Here is a 15,604-nt window from a genome sequence, read left to right as displayed (position 1 = left end):
TTTTCCGCTGAGTTACTCCAGCAAGGCCAATCGCGTGGACATAGGAATGACGCTGGGGAGTCTTAACTGTGCTCCTTTTATTCGAGGGATATCATTCCTTTTGTAGGGAACCAGAGCTGACCATAATATTCAGCATATGGTCCACCTTGGGCCGTAAAGAAGTGAATGCTAGCGCTTTATCTTGGATTCAGATCCTCTAGTAATGAGGACCATTGTGTCATTTACCGCACAGTGGTCCCGCAGTTGCAGCGCTTTGTGTAGAAGGACAGCGGGTCCACCTGAGTACAGATATTCTTCACTCTGTCACTATTGAAAATACAACGCTTTCCTGTGGCTGGATCACACTGACTCAGCTGCCTATGTTCTCAATGCGTTTCACTCATTCACTCCGTCTGCTACACCCCGTTCAGCTTCTCTACCCCCTGTACTGGGCTGCTCCGGCACCAGGTTTATTTCACCGAATACCCTGGGTCATTTAGGTGGAAATGCCGGCTCGGCTGCTGATCGGGTGGGTAGATTCAGCAGGAGGGTGTGTCGAGTATTCATCAACATACCGAGTCTCCTCAATCTTCCAAGGAAGTACATATATTGGTGGCTCTCTTTATGATTGCATCAGTATGCTAAGACCAGGACAGGTCTTCAGAGATATACACATCCACGAACTTGAACGCTCTCCACCCCCAGATCTCTCTCCATTTGAACTTCCACTTTAGTCTGCCTTATATTTCCCCAATTATGCGCCTATCCCAAAGTTCAGCGGGTCCTTGTCTGCTCCTTTGAGCTCCGACAAAGCTCCCCTAACTTGCCTGTTCTCCTGTTGTTCCAAGGACAAATGGGGCTGCAATGTATGGACTCTTACCACGGGAACCTCTTAATGATACAAATTATAATCAGCCGAGGCCGAGCTCTGTGTAATCCATCCGTCAATGATAACATTGTCCTGATTTTCGGGACTCTGTTAGTTGCCGATTCATGCTAACATTGTGGGATGATCTGGTAACTTCGTGTAACAGCCAGCACTCCGAATTCAACACTCACTCTTGTGATCAATATTCCAGTGATATGGTAAGAATGATAATGTCAAGGAATATGGTTGATTTATTCAGGTGCATTTTATTTTGATTAGAGCTGTTAAGATAGGCTTGGCACTTGTTTAAATGGTAATAACCCTATAACATTCACCCAGAGAGTTGTGAATCTGTGGAATTCTCTGCCACAGAACGCAGTGGAGGCCAATTCACTGATGTTTTCAAGAGAGAGTTAGGTTTAGCTCTTAGGGCTAAAGGAATCAATGGATGTGGAGGAAAAAGCAGGAAAGGGGTGCTGATTTTAGATGATCAGCCATGATCATATTAAATGGCGGTGCTGGCTCGAAGGGCCGAATGGCCTACTGTTGCACCTATTTTTCTATGTTTCTGTGTTTCTAATTCTTACATTTTATACCTGCATTTGGACAAATGGTCTGAGCATTTATTGCAGCCTAGCTGCTTCATATTCACAAATCCAGCCCCCTGCCATCGTATGAGAAGTCTGGTGACTATTTCCCAGCCAGTGTTATCGAAAACCTCTCCCTGCGATGCTCTTGGGACATTGCATAAGGAAACTAACTTTCCATCAAATGCTTTTTTTTGCACATTTAATTAGAAAGAATTCGTGGAGTTTCTTTCTGAAATTACCCAATTGTGATCTTCATGGAAAACTAGGAAGCAGTTTGTTTCCACGTTCACCAGCACCACTCTAAAATTAAAAATCTGACATAAACCAGAAAATGTTGCAACCACTTCCTCTAACCGTCCATTTTATAAATGAGTCAGCACACAGTTTAGCTTTGCTGAATGAAAATTATATGTTAAAGATTTAGAGATTTTGAGTGAGAAGAACCAAATATGGGTAAATAGTACGAGTTCAGATGTGGAATCTTAGTTGGCATGGACGAGTTGGGCTGAAGGGTTCGTTTCCATGCTGTACGACTCCATGGCTCCATATGACCATATGACAATATGTTTAGCCTATAGTCAGGGAATTGAGTATAGCGGTTGGGACGTTATGTTACAGTTGATTGAGACCTTGGTGAGGCTGCACAGTTAAATAAACACTGCACAGATAACACAGATAAATAAATTAGATGGTACAATGACGCAGTGGGAGAGTTATTGCATTACTGCACCAGAGGCCAAGTTTCGATCCAGACTACGGGTGTTGGCTGTATGGAGTTTGTAGGTTCTCCCTGTAACGGTGTGGGTTTTTGCCGGGTGCTCCAGTTTCCTCCCACATTCCAACGTCGTACAGATTAGTAGGTTAATTGGCGTCTGTAAATTGATCCTAGTGTGTAGGATAGAACGAGTGTACGGACGGTCATTGGTCGACGCAGACGGTGGACCGAAGAGCCTGTTTCCACGCATAATTCCTAAACCAAAATAAACTAAAGTAGCAGATAAGGCATATGGTAGACTTGCCTTCTTTGATCGTGACACTGGGTGTATGTGTCAGCTCGTCATAATGCAGGTTAGTGCATTAGTTAACATTAGTTAAGCTACATTTGGAGTATTGCGTGCAATTGTAGTCGGCGCATTATAAGAAGGTTGTGGAAGCTTTGGAACGAATGCAGAGAACATTATGATAATTAAATTAGGGGGTATTAGCCACAGGGTGAGGTTGAACAACTTGGATTGTTTTCTCTGGGACACTGGTGATTGTGACAAGACCTGAGATAAACAGATAACATTATGAGAGGTACAGACAGGGTAGACAGAATGTACTATCGGGAATGGACTCTGGAAATTGAGGCTCTGGTCAAGAGTTAGAAGGCGGCATTTGGCAGGTATAAGCAACTGGGTCCAGTGTATCCCCGGAGGAGCTTTGGGAACTAAGGAACAATCTAAAAAACAGAAATCAAGAGGGGAAGAAAGGGGACAGAGATATTGGGCACACAGGCGAACAGATCCAGTGTGATGCAAACACAGGAAGGCCGTGTATATTCGGTGGTGATACAATGAACGATGTTGGTGCTCAGTAGGCCCCGCTCCCCTTGAAAACAAATCACTGCACGGTAACATCTAGAGACAAAAAAGGAACTGGGCGTCAAGTGACAACTTGGTCTTGATGGCCAGAGGATCTGACCAAGTGTCCCGTTCAGTTCTATACAGACCTCGGAACACCACATCTAGAATGTTGTGGTCAGCTCTGGTCTCTCCGCCATATGATTATGTCCCAGCGATAGCGAGTGTGCGATAGGGTCCTCAGATATGCTCACTCCTGTGCTCATTGGATTGTCTTGTGAAAGTGTGTACATAAACGGGGTCTTTACTCCCTGCAGGGCTGATCTCACTGCAGCCTACAATGTTCTACTGCTGCTTGGTGGGGTAGATGCGGGGAATATGTTTGTCCTGACTTGGCCGTCCGGGACCAGGGTTCACAGTCTCTGAATCAGTGACTTGTTATTCGGCAAGCTTCATTCTTATGTCAGCTTTCTCTTCCTCTTGGTTACGGATGTCGAGGAAGTGATACGTATTGATAATCAGAAACCGGGTTCTGGAAGATGCAGCGTGCTCCATGCAGTTTAACCCTGGAAAGACCATTCGCCGAATCGTCCGTACTTCCCATTTCAGGGAACGTCGGAATAATGACATGGGACTTTGGGGACTTTACAAGCAGCCCCCGAATTCCGGTCTGACTCTCCCGCTACCCTATAAAACGTAGACGGAGTGGAAGCTGCTCAGTCACTGGGTCCCAGCTAGCAATTCCATCCTAGGAAGCACCATGAAGACAGCGCTCTGCGTCGTTGCCCTTGTAGGAGCCCTGGTGATCTGCAGTTTCCAGAATGTTACAGCCGCCCCGGGTAAGATATCGTCCTTATTAGTATAGGTTGATGAGTACGGGTGTTAGAGGTAAAGGGGAGAAGGCAGGAGAATCGGATTAGGAGGGAGAGATGGAACAGCCATGATTGAATGGCGGGCTAGACGATGCGTAGAGTGGCCTAATTCTATTCTCCTGACAATGAACCGCGAGCAGCTCATTGCCGTTTAACTCCGACTGGTGGTATCATTGAATAGCTCTCGGTAGAATTTGGAGGGAGGGGTAGGGAAGAATACAACAGCATCTGAGGGGGTGAGAGGTTAGCAGGCTGGAAAATTGTATTGATGGGGGGGGGGGGGGGGGGGCAGAGATTGTTAGAGGAGGGGTTGGCCAGCTAGTGTAAAACACGGAAACCTCTACAGAGACGAGGGCACCAATGCCCTCCTTGCTGTGCAATTTCTGTAAACGTGGGGCAGTACGGTAAACTGCGATGGTGAATGCTGGAAAATCCCTCAGTGTGTAACGTTGCCTCTTCCTCCCTCTCCCCCAGTGGGATCGATAATCCCGGAATGCTGTGAGACGTTTAAGACCACTCCGATTCGTCACTGGAGGCTTAAAAGCTACGAGGCAACTCCTTGGTGCTCGACTGCCGCTGTCATGTAAGTATTTTAATGTGTTGCTCCAAACTGTGTTTGAACAAGTGGTGATTGACTCTCAGGTAATCACACCTGCTTGGTCTGCTTCAGATTCGTCAACCGGAGGAATATGAAGATTTGTACCAGAGCCGGAGAGAGATGGGTCAAAGCTGCAATGAAGTATCTGGACAGGAAACACAAGAAGGGAGAGACGAAGTGAAAGATCTGCATTCCAATGGACTGCCAAGAGTCGTCCGTGAAAGTCCGTTCCATCCCCTCAGACCCACTGGTGTGGATGAAAGCGTCGGCATTGCGTCCACATCCCACAGAGGTCGGATTTGTGCCTGGTGCGTTGTGGAGTTGTACATCATTGATTTTTCACTCGTTCTCCTTATAAACTATATATCCTGTATATTATTTGTATTTCTGCACTTATCTTTTTTTCATTTGTCGAGTTGCTCAGTGTTAATAAACTTTCAACATGCTCTGGGCGATTAATGTGCGTGAGCTTTGATCAGGGTGACTGTGCTCAGAGAATCCATGGGAGCCACAACTACCTACTTGGGGGGGGGGGGGGGGGGGGGGGGCGATGGGTATGCGGTCGGCGGAAGAAGACGGGTCCGTATCGTTCCTTTCAAAGATAGCGAGGAAAGGGATGAAAGATGTCCGAATAAGAAACCTGAGAAATGGATGTAACCTCTGGTAATCTACATATTCTTTATGCTGCGATAGTGCATTTGCTCCCTCAATCTGGGCCGATCAGATAAACTATGGAGAGTTAAGACCCCATCACTGATCGCTAGGAAGGTAGTTGTCCATCCCACCGATTCTCTCAGCTCAATAATGTCACCTCTCAGCCCCCTACCACGGTGGCTCAGCTGGTGGAGCAGATTGTGGATGGTCTGCCATAATCACTTTGAATGGCGGTGCTGCCTGAAGGGCCGAATGGCCTACTCCTGCACCTATTGTCTATTGCCAGAGACCCGGGTTCAATTCTGATCGTGTGGAGTTTGCACGTTCTCCTAGGACCTCCAGATGCTCCGGTTTCCTCTCACATCCCCAACACGTTCCCGTCGCTAGGTTAATTGTCCTCTGTAAATTGCCCTGAGTGTGTAAGAAGGAGATGACTAAGTGGAATAGCATTGAATTGGTGTGACGGGTGGTCGGCGCGGTGGGCAGACGGGCCTGTTTCCATGCTGTATCTCTAAACATATCTCTAAAAAGATGGTGACAGTAAGTACGATTATCAACACTTACAGAGGGGAGACAGCCAGGGTTGTGCGGGAACGGGCTGGAAATGTGGAATTGAAGCAAATCAAAAGCGCCTGAAAATTCCCTACTTTGTTCAACAGCAAAGCTGGAAGGAATGGTGGGTGGGCCGAGTAAAAGCACGCCCTACCTTATCACTGAATTATTGTAACGCGGATATTGGATGCATAGATGAGTCGGACAGAGAATGCAAAGAGGGCTAGAAGAGGATAAAAAAAACAATAATAGGATCTAGTCTAAACTATCGAACACGTTGAATGGAGAGAACTAACCAATTAACTCAGCTGGATGATCAAACTGAAACCACAGAAACCACTGTCAGGATTATACTACCATAGAATTACAAGAAACAGGAGCCAGGATGAAAGCCACCTGGTGAGCCATTGTCTACATAGATCACCCGGCTGTGCGCTCAGGGTGCTGGCCAAATTGATTTACAAGAGACTGAAATAAGACACATGGGTGCCTTGAGTACAGATACACTTGTGGCAGCAATACCTATCGATAATAGACACATAATCTCTGGTACCGGATCACTTAGTCTGTGAGAGACTGCTAGCCCATGGTCACAGATTGGGAATCAGAACCCCAGACCTGGCGCACAGTTTGAGAAGCTATTTCTAGATTACGGGGCAAGGTTTCTCATATGGAGATGTGTAAGTAGCTTTTTGAATGTCAGGAGGCGGGAATATTTAGTGGCATGTGTAGCTGTCTGACAAGAAGAGGGCCCACCCCTCTGCGGAGATCTTGTTAGCTGTGCTTTAGGGAGGATCGTAATATGCTATTCTGCTTGTCAACTGGAGGCGGTAAAATGGGCACTGATTGAAACTAAGGCAGCCAAAATAAATCCAGGACAACACAATACTGAAAATAGAGGGAAGCAAAGCTAAACCGAAATAAGGGGGAGCTTACTCAGAAAGAGATTTTTTTTGGAGCCAGATATATGAATTATCGCTAGACATGGGTGAGGTGCCAGATGACTGGAGGATGACTAATGTTGCTCCACTATTTAAGAAGGGTTTGAAGGAAACCCCTGGGTACTATAGGCCAGTGAGCCTACGATCTGTAGTGGACAAATTACTGGAGGGGATATTGATGGATAATATACATAAACATTTGGATAGACCGAGGCTAATTGGAGATGGTCAACAGTGGCTCGGCTGGTAGAGCTGTTGCCCTTCAGAACGAGAGACCCTGGTTCGAACCTTGAGTGCTGTCTGTGTGAAGTTTGTACATTCTCCCCGTGACTGTAGGTTTCTGTCCGGGTACTCTGGTTTCCTCTCACATCCCAAATATGCGTAGGTTTGGGGGGTTAATTGGCCTCTGTAAATTGCCCCTAGTGGACGGAAATGTCGGAGAACATAAAACTGGTGTGACAGACACAAAATGCTGGAGTAACTCAGCGGGACAGGCAGTATCTCTGGAGAGAAGGCATGGGTGACGTTTCGGGTCGAGATTCTTTTTCAGACTGAACTAGTGTGAATGGATGATCAATGGTCGGCGTTGACTACGTGATCCGAAGGGCCTGTTTCCATGCTGTATCACTAAACTAAACTAAACATGCTTTTGTATATAGGTGATCATATCTCATGAATTTAATTGAGTTTTTTGAAGAACCTACCAAGAAGGTTGACACAGACAAGGCCGTGAACATTCTCTATGTGGACTACAGCAAGTCCTTTGATATGGATCCGCATGATAGGCTGTTCTGGAAGGTATGATTGCCGGACATAGAATTGGCTTAATTGATGGAAGCAGAGGATGGCGGTGGCAGGTTATTTTTCAGACTGGAGGCCTGTGCTAGTGGTGTGCCATGGTGATTGGTGCTGGGCCAGTTGCTCTTTGTGGTTTATTTCATGATTTAGATGAGAATGTGCAATGCATGATTAATTGGTTTGCAGATAACACTAAAGTAGGTTGCGTGACACCTCTCGCTGTATAAAATGCTTCATGACAGGGGCAAGGAACAGGTGAATTTGAAAAACGAATTCTTATACATGTAGCATGGCGGAGAAATAACAGGAAAGTGTAAAATTAGCTACAGTGGAGTACGCACAGGATAGGGAATGGAAAAAAGCCATGCATGAGAATGGTTGAAATTGTGTTGTCCACCTCCCCGCTAGAGGATGGAGATGACATTGACGAGGGAAGTTTAGATTTTGAGGCGCATTGATGTGTTTATGATGACTATGGGTTTCCCGCACCCTATGACAAGTAAAGAAACTAGCCACAGAACTGATTAGCCACGGCACTGATTAGGACAGGGGCAGTTAATGGACAGTATTACAGTTGAGGAAGTTGCCTACATTTGGCCCATATCCCTCTAGACCAGTCATATCCATGTACTTAAGAAGGAACTGCAGATGCTGGAAAATCGAAGGTACACAGAAATGCTGGAGAAACTCAGCGGGTGCAGCAGCATCTATGGAGCGAAGGAAATAGGCAACGTTTCGGGCCCGAAACGTTTCCTTCGCTCCATAGATGCTGCTGCACCCGCTGAGTTTCTCCAGCATTTTTGTGTACCTTTTATCCATGTACTTATCTGATTGTTTCTTAAATATTGCGATAGTCCCTGCCTCAACTACCTCCTCTGCCAGTTCGGTCTATACAACAAACCTTTGTGTGAAAAAGTTACCTCTCAGATTCCATTTAAATATTTCCCCCCCCCCCCCCCCCCCCCCCCCCCCCCTCCTTAAACTAATTGTGCTCGATTCTTGTGCTCGATTCCCCTACTCAGGGCATGAGATTATGTGCGTCTACCCGATTTATTCCTCCGATGGTGTTATGCACCTCTATAAAATCACACCACATCCTCCTACGCTCCAAAGAATAGAGTCCCAGCCTACTCAACCTCTCCCTATAGTTGAGATCCTCGAGTCCTGGCAACATCCTCATAAATCTTCTCTGTACCCTAACAAAAAACAGAATTATACTGGTATAATGTCATAATCCATGGTCTCACGAGACATGGTCACGGTTGGAGACATGAAATTGAACATTACAAGAACATCTGATACCAATAAGCTTTGCTGTGTTCGTGATAGACTCGGATTAACGTGATTTGTCGGTACCAAGTTTCTACCAATACCATACCTCCACGCTGATTGGAAGGCACTAATGAAGGAGGGCGAGATGGTCGTTGAGGAATTGTCCAGGAAAACTAACCCTCTCTGCGTGCGCCGATTTCCTGCTGCATCCAAAGACGTGCTGGTTGGCAGGTTAATTGACCTCGGTAAATTCCCCCTTGTGTGCAGATGAGTGGTAGCACTTTGAGTTTAATCAGAGTGTCTCTCCGTATATACTGCCAAGGCTGAATAAACAAACTTGCTCGAGAAACTCGCCACTGCTCTACAAGATTTTCTTTGTGTAGAGTCCCGATGTGCGTCCCAATCGAGAAGGCGACAGTGCCCCACGTAAATGCTAACATCGTGGTACACGTCAAACAATTCCATCTAACCGAAGGTTTACCTGGAAAAGCTGTCAGAGGAAATTGTGATGGCAGATACAATTACAATATTGAAAAGACATTTGGACAGGTAGATGGATAGGAAATATGGGACTAACATGGGCGAATGGAAGTAGTGTAGACAGGCCATCACATACATACAGAGCTGTATGATTCTATAATCCCGCGGAATATATTCGCAGTTAAAGGAAACTGTTTATTTTCTTCTTGCATCTCGTTTCACAGCCAATGTTTATCCCCAGGGAAGGAAGACAACATTCTTCTCGGGTCGCTCAGTCTGGGCGCTGATCGCGGAGCCACGCTGCGTTGGAGAGGGGGTTCCGGGATTTAGGCCCAGCAATAATGAAGGGTCACATCAGGATGGTGAGCGACGACATGGATGTTATGTCCCCTGCTCATTCCTTCAGCCAGGGTTTGTGCTTTTGGCAGATGATTGCAGTATTTTCCTCATCTTTTCTAAATTAGTTTACCTCATATCCTCAGAGTGTGACTCATGAACCTGAACGTTCTGTTGGGTCTAACCTGTAACGTAATAGCATCCGTTTACGTACAAGTAGCGTTCAATGTTAACTTGGAGAGGAATTGATAGGAAAATTAACAGGAATACTGACACTGTTGTCTCTGTACTGTACACTGCACAATGATAATAAAGTTTGAATCTGAATCTGAACAAGGTCTTTCTGTTCTTCAGCTTGCTCGAAAGACAATACAATAATTATGTGAACTGGACGGGTGCCAGCCACACTGGCAACTGTATCAATACCAACTGTTGCTGAGTCTTGAGTTTTCTCTCTGCTGTCCCATGCAGTGCAAGGCTTGCTGACCAACACAAGGACCATCTCCACGGTAACGCTGAGCACGGGGGGCGCTCTGCCCGACATGGGTCAATGGCAGCTCGGCTTGATAGTCCGCCCCAAACCCCAGCGAGGTAGCCTTGTTATGTTGACGTGGCCAGGATTGGGAATCCAATAAATCAGCTCTGTGGGACTTGGCGCAGAAATCCTGTCATTCCATTGTAACTTGGCGTGAAAGTTTCCTCATTAATTAATCAGCAGGCGTGCATTCCTGGCACAAGAACGAAGAAAATGCCATGTCAGCCTTTCTCGTTCCAAAACCTCTCTCTCTCTCTCTCTGCTTCAGTATAAATAGTGGACTGCTTCTATGTTTCTATTTACACCGCTTTCCGTGCATCTGCCCATCCCGGGTGTGGTTGGGAGCTAGAGATGAAGGGTCACCTTGTCCTCGGACTCCTTCTCTTGGAACTGGCCCACATCCGGCTCGCTGGTTCTGCAGGTAAGGTCGTCAGGCGAGAGCGATCACATTCTCACAGTTACATCGCGGCGTTTCAAATCTACATTCCGAAGGTCAGCTTGGTGACAGTGGCATGGTGATCTCAGAGAGAGATTGTGGTCCGGGTTACCATCCAGTAATTCCGCCAGGGCGAGGTAAATCCCAGGATCCCCGCCCCTATGCAACGTTACCCGAATTAACAACTTGAAAATGCCCGGGCTACCTACCCCTGATCAACGGCATTTCAGATATTGAGTCCCTAGAATCGCCTGGGCATCTGCTCCTGACCAATGTGATGTGCATCGTGTGCCGGGTAGGAATGACGCCGCAGACATCGTGGCTGGAAACATGTGCGGAGGATCTCGTCAGAAGCAGCGTTTGCTAGACCGGAAGCTTCGTATAGGGAACGTTCCCGAAAACAGTCCTCCCCTACCCCCCATTAAGCAGAGATGGTAGGATTAATTTCCCAGCCAAATCCGGCAGAGAGGCGGGTAGTGCGTCTCGCCCTGTTACAGGCGCTCGCCTCTGGAATAATGGAGGAGCTGATGCTGTGTGGGGATAATGGGTTGCAGCCGGGGTCCATCTACAGCAATGGGTGTAGTTATGGCCCGTGCAGGTTGAATTAACCCTGCAATATGTCACTTGAGAGGGTGAGATAATTCTGGAATCACCGGCTCACTCTCTTAAAAACTATAATTATCCAGTCATATGGTTGGGGCAAAAATAGACACAGAACAATTTTCCTTTATCCTTTTCAAAGATTTCACCATGCAGTCGATCATTGGTGCAGACCGAGTGTACGTACGGGACTGGCTCTCCACTGCTGGGGTATGAGGTCCAATGAGATTGAATGGTTGGGTTTAGATGGGGAATGTCTGAAGTTTCTGGATGTAGGATGAAAGAGAATCGACGTTGAGAAAACGAAAGAGTCCCGAGAGGAAGTGGGGAGCCCTTTGGGGTCAGAGCATCGTGGGGTCTCAGAGAGGCAGATACAAGTCGGCTGAGGGGGTAGGGAATTAATTTCCACATTAGGTCTCAGGGAATGCACAGTCACTTGACCACAGCAGGTCACGAAACAGGTGGCTGAGCCGAGATAATCCTTTAAATGAAAGTCATAAATTCATATGATAGAAGCATAATTAGACCATTCGGCCATCAAGTCTACCCCGCCATTTAATCGCGGCTAATCTATCTCTCCCTCCGAACCCCATTTTTCTCCTTCTCCCTATAACCCCTGACACATACCCCGAGGTCGGTGGCCTGTGGTGCCACACTGCTTCGTTGTTCAACATTGAACCGGGGTGGTAAAGGGACATCCAAATGAACGTCAGGCTGCTTTTCTCCACTGCCCGAGATACTGGGTATATCCAGCCCTTTCCGCAGCCAGAATGTGGCGTATTGTCGTAGAATGGAGGCACGCTGGCCAATAGAATTACGAACATGAATGGCCTGCTCTGAGGTCAGTCAGAAAGCGGGGTTGTCTCCGGAGAGCTGAACACCGGTGCAAGACTACAATGGCATCTGGCAGTGGATGGAATGTTGATGCGTTTTTTATTTGCACACAGCGGTTCCAACCGTCCCTTTCCTGTCAGAGGAAAGACCCATTGATGGGCCGAAGGTGGAACTGAAATGCATCGCTCCCAGTGTACTGTAAGTTGGCTGCAATTTGCCATTCTAATGTGCAAGCACTCGGGCGCAAGCACTGCTCAACGCGGATGCATCTGCTGCCCTCACACCCTAGTATCAGCCAAGGGGGGCATCAGACAACACATCCCATTAGTCAAAAATACCACACTGCAGGTGCCGGGAAAGTAAAGAGCAAATGCTGCCAGCACTCAACAGGTCAGGCAGGGTCTCTGGGGAAAGACACACGTGGACACACATAGCTCAGGCCTATGCTCTTTCATAATGGTGAGATTTGGGAAGCAGGGCACTCGTTCCGCCAGACGATCCGTTATATCCCAACGCCCATTCCTGTCACCATGCTTGTACACCGATCCCTCCTGTTTTCCAGACCACTGTGGCATTGATGGAGAACAATAAACTGCCCAGGAAATGTTCCACGTCGCAGAGATAACATGAATTGGGTCAATGGTGGGGTGTCAGAGTTGTTGACGACAGTTGAGGGGAGATTGTAGCCGCGTGTACCTGGACCGTCACCTCACACCAACCTCGTTATACTCTGCACAGGTTCAAAACGAAGGGCGGCGTGGAGATCTGCGTGGAACCTTCTGAGACATGGATGCAGAAAGCACTAGATGCGCTGAAGAAACGCTTTCAGCAAGGCTAGTACGAAGAAGCCGCCAGAGCCCTGGGACAGAGGCGACTCGTCAAATACAACATGTGTCCAGGGCAATATCAGCCGGCTATAATCGCCGTCTCTGCTTGCAATATCATTCGCTTCAGGCCATGTAACCGGCGGCCCTGGGCATATGTCCTTTCGGCAGTATATTTGCAAACCTATGGTTTACTCTGTCCTTGCTCAGTCTACCTCCCTCTTGGTTCTGGCGATGCTCGGAGTACTTGCTTCCGCAGTCGGAGAAGAGAGCCAGATCTATACACCTAAACATCAGTATAATAATGTAGATAATAAATTCAGCCATGCACCTCTCTGTGGCTTGGTATTAAACGAGTACGTTTCTCATTGCACTATCGCTAACACAGGGAATCCATGATCGTCGCCGTCAATAATCTTCTGGATTTTTTTGAGGATGCAACAAGTAGAATGGGTAAGAGTGAGGCCATGTATATGGTGTATCTGGACTCTAAAAGCCCTTGACAAGGTCCCACACAAGAGATTAGTGTGCAAAATTAGAGCACTTGGTATTGGGCGTAGGGTATTGATATGGAAGGAGAATTGGTTGGCAGACAGGAAGCAAATAGTAGGAATTAACGGATCATTTTCAGAGTAGTAGGCAGTGACTTTAGGGGTGCCGCATGGCTCGGTGCAGGAACCTCAGTTATTTACAATATCTATTAACAATTTAGATGAGGGAATTAAAGGGGACATCTCCAAGTTTGAGGATAACACAAAGCTGGGTGGCTGTGTGAGGTGCGATGAGGATGCTATGACGCTGCAGTGTGACTTGCATGGCAGATGCAGTATAATGTGAATAAATGTGAGATTATACATTTTGGTGGCAAGAACAGGAAGGTAGATTATTATCTGAATGGTGTCAGATTAGGAAAAGGGCAGTTGCAACGAGACCTGGGTGTGCTTGTACATCTGTCACTAAAAGTAAGCAAGCAGGCACAGCAGGCAGTGAGGAAAGCTGATGGCATGTTGGCCTTCATTGCGAGAGAATTTGGAGTTTAGGAGCAAGGAGGTCCTACTGCAGTTATACAGGGCCCTGGTGAGACCGCACCTGGGGTATTGCGTGCAATTTTGGTTTCCTAATGTGAGGAAGGACATTATTGCTATTGAGGGAGCGCAGCGTAGGTTCACCAGATTAAAATCCCGGTTGGCGGGACTGACATATAACCATATAATAACCATATAACAATTACAGCACGGAAACAGGCCATCTCGACCCTTCTAGTCCGTGCCGAACACATAATCTCCCCTAGTCCCATATACCTGCGCTCAGACCATAACCCTCCATTCCTTTCCCATCCATATAACTATCCAATTTATTTTTAAACGATAAAAACGAACCTGCCTCCACCACCTTCACTGGAAGCTCATTCCACACAGCTACCACTCTCTGAGTAAAGAGGTTCCCCCTCATGTTACCCCTAAACTTCAGTCCCTTAATTCTCAAGTCATGTCCCCTTGTTTGAATCTTCCCTACTCTCAGTGGGAAAAGCTTTTCCACGTCAACTCTGTCTATCCCTCTCATCATTTAAAAAACCTCTATCAAGTCCCCCCTTAACCTTCTGCGCTCCAAAGAATAAAGCCCTAACTTGTTCAACCTTTCTCTGTAACTTAGTTGCTGAAACCCAGGCAACATTCTAGTAAATCTCCTCTGTACTCTCTCTATTTTGTTGACATCCTTCCTATAATTAGGCGACCAAAATTGTACACCATACTCCAGAATTGGCCTCACCAATGTCTTGTACAATTTTAACATTACATCCCAACGTCTATACTCAATGCTCTGATTTATAAAGGCCAGCACACAAAAAGCTTTCTTTACCACCCTATCTACATGAGATTCCACTTTCAGGGAACTGTGCACAGTTATTCCCAGATCCCTCTGTTCACCTACATTCTTCAATTCCCTACCATTTACCATGTACGTCCTATTTTGATTTGTCCTGCCAAGATGTAGCACCTCACACTTATCAGCATTAAACTCCATCTGCCATCTTTCAGCCCACTCTTCCAACTGGCATAAATCTCTCTGTAGACTTTGAAACTCTACTTCATTACCCGCAACCCCACCTATCTTAGTATCATCTGCATACTTACTAATCCAATTTACCACACCATCGTCCAGATCATTGATGTACATGACAAACAACAGTGGACCCAACACAGATCCCTGTGGCACCCCACTCGTCACTGGCCTCCAACCTGACAAACAACCATCCACCATTGTGTTCAAAATACATATTTTGTATTTGTCTGAATATGTGTCTGAAGAAGGGTTTCGGCCCGAAACGTCGCCTATTTCCTTCGCTCCATAGATGCTGCTGCACCCGCTGAGTTTCCCCAGCAATTTTGTGTACCTAACCATCCACCATTACTCTCTGGCATCTCCCATTCAGCCACTGTTGAATCCATCTTGCTACTCCACCATTAATACCCAACCATTGAACCTTCTTAACCAACCTTCCATGAGGAACCTTGTCAAAGGCCTTACTGAAGTCCATATACACAACATCCACTGCTTTACCCTCATCAATTTCCCGAGTAACATCTTCAAAAAATTCAAGAAGATTAGTTAAACATGACCTTCCAGGCACAAATCCATTTTGACTGTTCCTAATCAGACCCTGTTTATCCAGATGCTTATATATATTATCTCTAAGTATTCTTTCCATTAATTTGCCCACCACTGACATCAAACTAACAGGTCTATAATTGCTAGGTTTACTCTTAGACCCCTTTTTAAACAATGGAACAACATGCGCAGTACGCCAATCCTCCGGCACTATTCCCGTTTCTAATGACATTTGAAATATTTCTGCCATAGCCCCTGCTATT

At 46.5% G+C, this 15,604-nt stretch overlaps 1 protein-coding gene across 1 annotated transcript; it reads left to right on the top strand.

The window, feature by feature from the left end:
* The first annotated feature begins 10,287 nt into the window (after positions 1-10,287).
* On the top strand, positions 10,288-13,088 carry LOC116982944 (C-C motif chemokine 4-like). Its single transcript, XM_033036490.1, has 3 exons — positions 10,288-10,458; positions 12,021-12,105; positions 12,646-13,088. Exons 1-3 carry the CDS (start codon positions 10,389-10,391, stop codon positions 12,743-12,745), a joined length of 255 nt encoding a protein of 84 aa, XP_032892381.1. The 5' UTR covers positions 10,288-10,388; the 3' UTR covers positions 12,746-13,088.
* Positions 13,089-15,604: the final 2,516 nt, after the last annotated feature.

The sequence above is a fragment of the Amblyraja radiata genome, chromosome 17, assembly GCF_010909765.2.
Source record: "Amblyraja radiata isolate CabotCenter1 chromosome 17, sAmbRad1.1.pri, whole genome shotgun sequence".
NCBI lineage: Eukaryota > Metazoa > Chordata > Chondrichthyes > Rajiformes > Rajidae > Amblyraja > Amblyraja radiata.
This window is presented reverse-complemented; position numbering and strand designations above follow the sequence as displayed.

What these genes read in the sequence shown, in the direction of transcription:
- LOC116982944 (XM_033036490.1), top strand. Translation starts at nt 10,389, where the DNA reads ATGAAGGGTCACCTTGTCCTCGGACTCCTTCTCTTGGAACTGGCCCAC. An exon ending in CCGGCTCGCTGGTTCTGCAG is followed by an intron (nt 10,459 to 12,020) that starts GTAAGGTCGTCA and finishes ATTTGCACACAG; the next exon opens with CGGTTCCAACCGTCCCTTTC. An exon ending in TGCATCGCTCCCAGTGTACT is followed by an intron (nt 12,106 to 12,645) that starts GTAAGTTGGCTG and finishes TACTCTGCACAG; the next exon opens with GTTCAAAACGAAGGGCGGCG.